The following is a 10,186-nucleotide window of genomic DNA, read 5'->3' as shown; positions in this document are numbered from 1 at the left end:
CTGAACATTTTACTATTACTGGTTGGTCGACCATCAATGATTTATTTATAGAGGCACCAGCCATCCATGTCCAGGTGCTGTTTTAGCCTACTGGTTGGTCGGTCGGTCGTGGGGAATACGCATTTTGCCCTGAAAATACACATTTTCATATTTCCCAATACTCATTTCGGTTTTCTGTGGTTGGCATCTCTGTTATCAGCAACACTACTTATGTGAAAAAATCGAGGTGAAACTGACTAGTTTTTTAATAAATGAGAATTCAAATTTCAGAAGCACTCTATTTTCCAATGGTTACGCTAACAAAAAGCCCTCTTTATCTCAAAACTGCTGAGAATTTTGAAAAGGCATTTTGTCAGCAGTATTTCATGTATCAATATGTACACGATATCTTACTCTTTATCTGTTTGAATGTCTCAAAATTTGCCACTTTATTGTAGAAAGTAAAACGATGACTGTATGTGCACAATGGAGCTGAGGAAGAAAAGTGTCTCGTCGCCTATGTGGGTGGTTGGTGGGTGCTCTGATGTGGTTAGCTCCTTCTTTCCTATCAAACAGGTATTGTCGTGATCTCCTCCTTTTTTATGTTTGTTACTCTCTTATAACACATTTTATCTTCGGCACTTAGGTTAAATGACCTTATAATGTTGCAAGGGCGGTTAAACTCTTGCTAAAACTAAAAAACTTTGTGTATTCTGTCTGCTGTGACAATGTGCCAGCCTCTGTCTTACTGCCTCCCCTGCAAATTTTCACAAAAGTAGCAGATATAAAAACTTTGATTCCTGGGTCTTCTTTTTTTCCTCCTAGAATAGAATTGCAGTCTTGTTGTTATTGGTCCAGCAATGTTCTGACCTTATTCCTTTGGTTTAGAAATTGTGCCATGTTTGTGGAAAGTTTTCATTAATTGTTATAATTCCATAGAATGATAGAATCAAAGGTGTAAATTTTCTTGATAAATCTGGAAGTCTTGATGATTTCTGGTCTGTTGTCAAGTATTCCTGCTTGTAGATTAATTTATATTTTGATCTTTTTGTGCATGTCATATGGCTGCCTCTCTTTAACGACATTTTTTTTCTAGTCCTGATGATGTCATTATAGAGGGGCTATACTGTAGTTTATTTTAATGAATTCATGTGTTTTACTTCAGCTTGTTAATTAAAGTTGTCCTTCTAGCCTTGCACAATGCTGTCTTGATTTGGTTTGATGTTTTGAAGAATATTGGTGTGGGTTTTTTAAAGAATATTTCATATTCTTATGGGGTTATTGTTTTAAGGTGTTTTTTTTGGGTGGGGGAGGGTGGTTGAAAACTGTTTTCTGAACCTCACTAATGTTTTCTGGTTTATTTGTTCCCATCTCTATTTTGCCAGGTGAGTTAGAGAACTCGAGACGAGAGTATGGAGCTAGAGATGATGTGAGTGATTCCGAGACACTCTCTTCCTGCAGCAGTTCTTATCCCAGCGACGAAGAGGACTGTGCGGAGTACAGTGAAGAGGATGATGGTAGTGAAAGTGAGGAGGAAGGAAGCATGTCAGAGCAGGATGATACAGACGATAAAGGGGACTCTGCAAGTTTTAATGGAACGGAAATCTCTAATACGAATCTGGAGGAGGTGGCAGCTGAAAGCGGATTGGGACAAGGACAGACAGAAGAAGTGATGGACGAGGAAAACTCATCAGCAGGGAGCATGTCTTCTGTAACTTTGTGTTCCAAAGATGACTTTGTTACAGATGAAAGCTCTGTTTGTCAAACAGACCATAGGAAGAAAGCCAGTGTAAGCGTAGAAGAAAATAGAGTTGTTGAAGCATCTGAAGGGTCAGGGGCAACCCGACCTATGACCTCTGCCTTACAGAGACTGGCGTTGAGCACGGACAGCTCTTCACATTCACACCACTCCGCCGTTCGACCAGTGCATTCCTGTGAGAAATCGTTTGTGGGGCCACCTCAGAGCTGCTCTTCTTTCAGAACGCTAAGTTCCCCAGAGCCCTCTACTTATGTCTCACCTCGTAGTCGTAGGGACAAGCAAGTTTTATCAGTTCGGCACGTGCTGTCTGAAGACAAAACATCTTTTACGGGGTCACCTCAGAACGGCTCTTGTCTCAGCCGGTTGGACCAATTAGAGACGTCATTTGTTTCCGTGCACAGCCCAAGGAGCAAGAGAAATTTCAGGTCTTTATCTGGCCAACCAACTCCTACATCTCCACACAACTCTTCCTTTCTGGGCAAGTTGAACACCTCCGAGAACTCCTCCTTTGTGTCCATTCAGAGCTCGAGAGGTAAGAGAATAATCTCTCCTCACACAGACGGTAGCAGCTCATTCTTCAAGAAGTCAGGCAAACTAAATCACACCTCATTTCCTAGCAGCCCTGATTTGAACACTTCGTTTGACAAAACTTTTGTTGTATCTGATCAAAGTGAAACTTTAGTGAAAAAGGGAGCGTCCAAGCCCTTTATGTACCATGAGTCTTTCCTTGAGAAGTCTTCCCCTGCACCTCCTGGGAATGATACTTCACAAAATCATAAAGTAAATGAAACTTTTACCCACAGAGAGTCATTCACAATTAAGCCTTCAAAATTGAGCATGCAAAATTCCTGTCTATCAGAGAATATGGACACTCAACAGTGCTTTGCCGACGAAACCTCCGGACCTTTTAATGGTGCAGCACGTCGCCAGTTTTCCCCGTCAATCAGGCAAACTTGTCAGGGTTCCTCTCCAAAGAAAGGACTTGAATCATCTGAAGTGGTGGGTCAATCACCCCGGCACAGTGGGCATGCCAGAGGCCTTGCTTCGAGTCCGACTGCAGAAAGGACAAATCAGAGAACTGAGAATTCTGGTGCAACTTTCAAAAGTCCTCAGGGCATCAAAGTGAGACGAGTGGCACCTAAGGCTGTTCCAAAAGACAAACTTACCACTATGGGTGCTAAGAAAAGTCTTTTTGCCGCAGGTTCTTTTCCTCCACAACAACACATTAAATCAGATTGCGGTGTGCAAGGAAAACTCGATATTACCTCTGCAAAAAGCAGGATCAGGGAGAAAACGGTGCCAAATTCTAGGACACCAGAATCTGTGCAAGACGATGAGATTCAAAAGGCTCCTGCCAAGACAAACAGAAATGGTTCTCACTCGAAAACGCCAGATTTAGCCCGTAGTGCTCCGTGCTTCAGTCCAAAACACTGTGGTGTTGTGTCTAATGGTGACAAGATCCTTCCCAGCTTGGTGCCAGCAGCAAGTAGCAACAAATGCCCAACACCGTCTGTAAATACAGAACCAACTGGTATGCCGAAGAAAATGTCCTTAGATGTTTCCTTTTCTTCGGGGAGTGTGGATGAACCTTCCGCTTTAGACAGTTACAGCTTTGTGATGCACTCTCCGGTTCAGCAGTCCAGAAGTCACAAATGTTTCTCCTCTGAGAAAGTCTCTGATGTTAAAGCAGCGTGTCATGGCCTTCAGAGGAGTGATGTGCAGTTGGACTCCGGACAGACATCTGTGGGGGCTGCTGACGTCAGTATCACAGACTCGATACAGAATCTCGCTCTGCACCCGCCTCGACCTGTAGAGACAGGAAAAAGTGTAGGTGTAAATACGATAATGGCACAGAGGCAGGATGGAAACGACGTTTGTGCTGACAGGGATGTGAGCTTCTTGTTTGGGTCCTCCTGTACTTCCAGTCCAGCGTTCAGTGACTTAAACCCGGTCAACAGTAATCAGGAACACAGAAAAGTTACCAGGGCAACAAGGTATTCCCAAGTCACTTCTCCTGATAGAGGTTTTGCTTTCTCAGAGTCCCGCATCCGGGGGAAGTCACTGTTTCAATACGGCTTTGATCCTCAGAAGTGGTTGTCCACAAACTGTCCTGTGACTCCCAGTTGCCGGCAGTTGAAACGTAAAGCTTCATGGTCTCAGACCAGTGACTACTTCACCGACACCTCTTCGCCCCGAGCAGCAAGGTTTGGGCTGCACGACCAAACTCGAGATGACCTACTCAGCTTGAACCAAACCTTCGCTGCTGCTCCTGCAGCTAGTGGGGGCAGTACATCCGCAGATCAAAACAGAGTGGAGACAGGGAGAGAAAGTGACAACAAATGCTCTTCGTGCCAGCAGCCATTGGCTAGTCCAAAGGCAATGTCGGTCATAAATGAATGTAGTGGACGGGAGTCCCAGAACGCTTTTGAATTCAAAAGCCCGATTTCTGAATTGCACTTGATAAGAAAGCCTATCAAAATTAATCGTAACATCTGCTTTAGTGTGATCAAGCAACGATACAAACCTCCACAATTCTCCCTGACCCAGGAGGAAGTGCGTGAGTTGTGTTCTGCTGACGCATGGGAAGACACAAAGTCCCCGAGTGGCCCCCAGCACTTCCGTTCTGGTGGAGATGAGGAAAACGATGGGCTCAGACCTCCCTCAAATGGTACTAGACTGTGCAGATGGATTGAGGAAGCCAAGCAACAGTTAGTCGCTGCTCCGATTCAACATTACTCTTGTCCACCCAAAATGCCGGAGAAGTACCCAGACATCCAGAGGATCAGTAGTCAGGTAGGAGTAGAAGTGCCTACGACGTATGTCTGCAGCAAGTCACCTGCTCTTGTGCACGGCTCGACCAACATGAAGGATGCAGCTGTTCAAGCATCTCTAAGCCCGTCTGTTCTGCCCCATGTGACTTACTCGGGTAGAGAAAATCAGAACCCTTGCCCTGTGACGCGCTCTCCTGTGTCTTCCACATTCATCAACGATAAAAATTTCTTTGAAAATCAACGCCACATTTCGAACAACGGCACAACTTTCTCCTCAGTTCCAAATGACACATGTTCTGGTCACATCCCCAGCAGACCGGAGTCTTTGGGAAATCAGTGTCGTACATCCTCCGTGCAGGCCAAAGTGACAGTCAATCAAAGAAGCCCTAATAAAGTCAAGCTACATTGTAACAAAAATGAACAAAGTCCTCGTTTATTAAACACGTTTTCCAAAAATTCATTTTCTGCACGTGCGCTCGAAGCCTGGAGGGATATCCAGGCAGATCGGTCAGATCTAGATGTGGACAACTCACTCCCTTTAAGTGAAAGACACTCAATGACACAGAACTTTGGGTGCTCACACTTTGCCGGCAGTGATTGTGCCTTAGGTAGCTCTGGGAACGTTGCTGTGGCTGAGAACGCGAATGGAATGTCAATAGATGAGGCAGATGAAAACAGTATGTCTCTTGCGTACTCCCCGAAGTGTGGCATAAGAAGATCGGAGTCTGTGATATCACCGCAGCGACATTTTGGAGATCATAGTTCACATCGCAAGGGTGCCTCATCTCCACAGAAGAACAGTTCAAAATTTACTTTCTCTGTACCAAACAACCCGAAGGCCTTGCAAACTTCTGTCATGTTCCCCTTAGCCTATATTGAAGAGTTCTCCCCTTCCAACCCCAGGCGAAGAGACAGCGACGCTGTGTCTGTCGAGCATCAGAGAGAGTCTCTCTCTTCCTTAAGTATCCAGCAACATTTGAAGGCGTTTCGTCCTAGACGACACATGACTCACAGAACAAGATCAGCACCCAGTGCTGTTGAGGAGAACTGTGATCCCTGGGGAGAACCCCCTAGTGCATTAACCGACTGCCGACAAGACAGCTTTTCCAAACGGAGAAAAATTTCAAGACCCCCTTTTACATCAATAGAAAAAGTAAACAGCTCCTTTATTTCTTCCTCTAGCTCTGCTCCTGGTTATCAGGACTCTCGTCCAGTAAGTCTCTCCAGCAATTGGGAGGATGGGTTGCATCATAATTCGGCTGCGGCAGGCACGATCATGGCTCATGGCAGAGCAAGCACCCCGGTGAGAGACACTAAGGGTACTCCGTTGTTCCCTCTCGATGAAACCGTGTCTACTATTTTTAGCCCGCCAGAATCGGACACGGGCTGTGATGCACCGAGTGTGGGGGAAGTTTCACTGGAAGAGACAACAGAGGTAACGGTGACCCCCGGGACTGACTCGGACTCCGAGGTTGACTTAATTTAACGTGTGTGCCTTTTCAAGAGACTTGGGTTACTTGGAACTTTGACCTGACATTTCATGATAGGGTACCAGTGAAGTAGAGGGCTATTTTAAATAGATATGGTGCTGTACAGTATGAATTAGAATGCTTTTGAGTTTTATCTAAACCTAGTCATTTTGATTTGTTTTTTTTTGTTTTTCGTTAGATTTTATTGGTTGGAATGCCTTAGCAGCAATGTTTATTATGTTGTCGTGCCTGCCTTATGTAATTATGCATGTGAATGTTTTACGCCCTCGTGGACACAGTTTAGATAATTTAGAATTTAGGAGGTGGGCTACTTCAACACTGCATGCCCAGGCCAACCAGATTTGATCGAGCTACAATGTCCCAGGATACAGATGGACAAAAAGACTTCCCCACACAGGAATTGAACGAATGCTTAGTGTGTGGGACACAAGAGAAAGTAACTTACACCATAGATGTCGGTTCTATCTTGTGGTCATAGATATGTTAGTTTAGTTTGAGGCATCGTAATGAAATCAGGTGCGCGTCAAAATAATTAAATCGAAAAAAGCGGCTTTTTCAGCAGGTTAGCTAATTTTAATCAAATTTTATTATTTTGCTGATTGGTTAAAAGCAAATAAAATGTGCATTTTCAATTTCCAAGGACTCTAAAGCCATGGGAGTGGAAGTCGCTAAACTTTGGTGTCCATTTTCTCGCTAATTTTACCGCTGGAACCCGACGACCTCCACCTCCAGTCCTCCTTCAGTAGCAAATATCTCGACATCTATTCAAGATAGATGGTGCTGAATAGGTGCTTTTTTATTGAGAGCAGGACAAATGACCATGCTTGAAGACGTTACCAATAACTCCACATGCCCATAAAATTGACGAGTGCCTGTTTCCACCACGGCATGACAGACACATATATATATATATAATATATACATGTCTCTCATCATCACAGAGTGCATCGAATTTCTTGTCATTTTATGCTCCTACTGTAGTTGCTCCTGTGTTGTTGTTCTTTTAGGAATTTTTTTTTTTTAATGCCAGATGTGAAACAGGCATCTGCACCAAGATTTGTCACTCATTTCTTTGTTTGTTGAATGCTCTGAGAGGAAACCTAAATATTATCCTGGTGCTTTTTTATTCTTGGTGTTCTCAGAAGTTTATGATTGCAGGGTAATTAGGATAGAATGGCCAGTGTTGAATTTGATAATCTTTTTGAAAGTTTTTTTGTGTGTTTTATCCATAATTGACGCAGCAGTGGCGGGTAACTTTCTGTATTTCAAAAAATTGTTGCATCAATTCCCAGGCTTAAAGCTTTTGAAATAAATGTTGATGTTTTTACACCCCCATCGACACAATTTAGACCATTAAAGGAGCTCAGGCTTCTGACCCTACCTGCCAGGGCTGAGAGAGATGCAAGCAATGTTCCAGAAGAGAGACAGATACTCGGAAAAAATTTCTCCCCACTCTGGAATCGAACTCAGGTATCCTGCATGTGATGGCGAAACGCGTAACTGCTACTGTATAGACGCCAGTAATTCTCCGACAAGACGAGTGCAATGCACTTATATAATCACAAAGAGAACATCTTATTTATGGCCTTGTCATATAATTTGATTATTGGAATTAATTCTTCACTGGCCAGAAATTCTTGTGGCTAGAGCTAAATTTGGACATTAGTTGCTGGAGTAAAGCCCACATTCAACTGGCTGAGAAATGATTTTGATGTTGTCCAGGAAAATGTGTTTTTGTACCTAGTAAGTCTCTAAATCTTCCTCTAAAACATGGCCAGCTTTCAGCTTGCCGAGAACTGATGATTTAGGACAAATGTTGTCCACAAAGGCACTGTCTTTTTAAAAAATACTTTATGGTCATGTAGTGTAGGCTTTCTCAAAATTGTGACGGTCAATAATTTTGCATAGACATCAAAATTGCCTGTTAATATATAAACGTAAAAATGGGCTCAAAGAATGTGGTGCAAGCTATTGCAGTTCTTGTTTTATATAAATTTAAAAAGAAAGTTTTATAGCTAGATCTACCCAAATATTTAGTTGCACTGCAAGAGCTGTTGTTGTATAAAGTTCAGAGATGGTGACATTTTTAATTCTCTTGTGGATTCGCATTATATATTTTCTCACATCTTCTGTACCAGGGTTGTTTTTATTTTGAATTCAATGATATTTTTAGATAAATTATGTTGGAAAGGTTACAATTTTACTCAATGATCTACAGCCAAAATTTGCCCACCAGTTGTTATTATATCCCAGCACATATTATAAATGGTTGATACTTACTATGTTATTATATTTATATCTCAGCACATTATCCATTACTCTGTGCTGATTAATATTTTTTTAAATTTCCCTGTCTGCTTATTTGTTAGAGCACAAAACCTTGTATATATATATGCATGCAAGTACATATTTGATGTAAAATCTGAATCTAAAGTTTATGTAGCCAACAATACGTCATGTATTTGTTTTTGTAACATTGCTTTTCAACTCTTTTATAAAAATGTTTTGATGTAGAATTTTTGAATAATTTAGTCTCATTTCATTGCATTCTACTGGTTCATGTTAATTGACATTAATATTATGCAGAGGAATGGGAAATAATATTTCAGCTCTTTGAAAATGTACATCAAAATATTGTCTAGGTAAGGGTATGTTGCATCAGTTTTTATATATATGTTGAAAAGAGTCACACAGTTTTAATCTCTTTCTTTGTGAAAGCTGTTGCCTGTTAAAACGAAGCGTGGAATAAAAGTATGGTACATTTTGAAAAAAACAACTTCAAACTGCAATTTGTTTCACAGATATTGAGAGATATTGGTGTTTGTAATTTGCAGCTCCTCCATTTCTTGAAGTTGTGTCAAGTTACCAGTGTAATTATCACTACTAAGTTACTCATAATGAAATGTGAAATGGTAAAGGTTTAATGCCCCTGTCAACAATCAACACTATTACATTAAAGTTAAAGAGGCGGGACCTCCGAGTTTAACATCCATCTCTCCGAAAGGACCGAGCCAATGGGGAGTTGGTGTAAAGTGCCTTAAACACGGACATCGTCAGACTGAGCTGAGGCTCGAACCCCTGAGCCTGCAATATCGTGGTTACGACTCCGGGAGCCACACTCATTGTGATTGGGGAAGACTTTATGCTGCCTAAGTAAAACAAAGGTGGCAGTCTCATACATTTCTTTGAATCTGTTCTTTTAGTTTAGAAATATGCATGTAACTACCCAGTACATTGTATAGTCTCTCCCCCTGGTTTTATGCACCCCGCATAATTTAGCCAAATTTGATCATTTTTGCATAATTTCTTATTACTTTCCTTTATCTTTCTTTGTTAAAATTAACAGAATCGCATAGTTTCACATTTTTTCGGCTCAGTCTGCATAATTTCAGAATTTTTCTTGCATAAAACAACGGGGACAGTATACTATACCGTGGGACCCTCCAAATGTCGCGCCATTTGCTGCAACAAGAAGCTTGCCAAGTGCTCTGATAAAATCAGAATACTTCCAATTTTTTTCTCTGCCTGTCAAAAAATTCTGATTTAAGTCGATAGTAAAAGTGAGTTCTATGCTCTTATTTCTCTTTTCACTTCTTAACCTGACTGGCTGGCTGGAGACTGCACCTGACTCGACTTATGATTTCTTATTGTTAAACTACAACAAGCTGAGGTTTCAAACATCGTCATGGCATTTCATCATTGACCCCCGCCCCCCCCACCAGGGCAGTGCTACTGGGGAACTGCTGCTTTTTCTTTCCTCATCCTTACTTTTGTCATTGGTCCTCTATATATATATATATCTATTTTATGTTTGTCACTCTCTTGTGAACTGCTATTTTCGGGGTGTTTTGATAGTCGAAGCAGACTTTGTGCTGTTGAGGCTAGAGAGGTGAACAGAGCGTGCCTGATCCCCCTTTTACTTTTAGACTTCTCTGTTGACAACCACCCCTTGGCGCTCATATGACCTTATGCAGTTACGAGCGCCGTAAAATCTTACTAAAACTAAAAATTGGAAAACTAACAGTACAGAATGTAAAAGTAAAGGCTGATTAATTAATGCTAATTAACACAGGTCACTGCAAACTACCGTTGTGGGTGGTTGGCGGGTGCTCTGGTGTGGTTTGCTTCTTCTTTCCTATCAAATATCTATCGTCCTTATCTCCCCTTCTTCTTTGTTATGTTTGTTA

General features: G+C 41.9%; 1 protein-coding gene across 1 annotated transcript in view; it reads left to right on the top strand.

Moving 5' to 3' along the window:
* LOC101848959 overlaps positions 1 to 8,772 on the top strand; it is a 23,129-nt gene extending 14,357 nt beyond the window's left edge. Inside the window, exon 6 of the mRNA XM_005095749.3 lies at positions 1,365 to 8,772. Coding sequence (XP_005095806.2) covers positions 1,365 to 5,995 — 4,631 coding nt within the window. The 3' untranslated portion in view covers positions 5,996 to 8,772. The remainder of the gene's footprint in view (positions 1 to 1,364) is intronic.
* Positions 8,773 to 10,186: the final 1,414 nt, after the last annotated feature.

This window comes from Aplysia californica, unplaced genomic scaffold (assembly GCF_000002075.1).
Source record: "Aplysia californica isolate F4 #8 unplaced genomic scaffold, AplCal3.0 scaffold00112, whole genome shotgun sequence".
NCBI classification, from domain to species: Eukaryota; Metazoa; Mollusca; class Gastropoda; order Aplysiida; family Aplysiidae; genus Aplysia; species Aplysia californica.
This window is presented reverse-complemented; position numbering and strand designations above follow the sequence as displayed.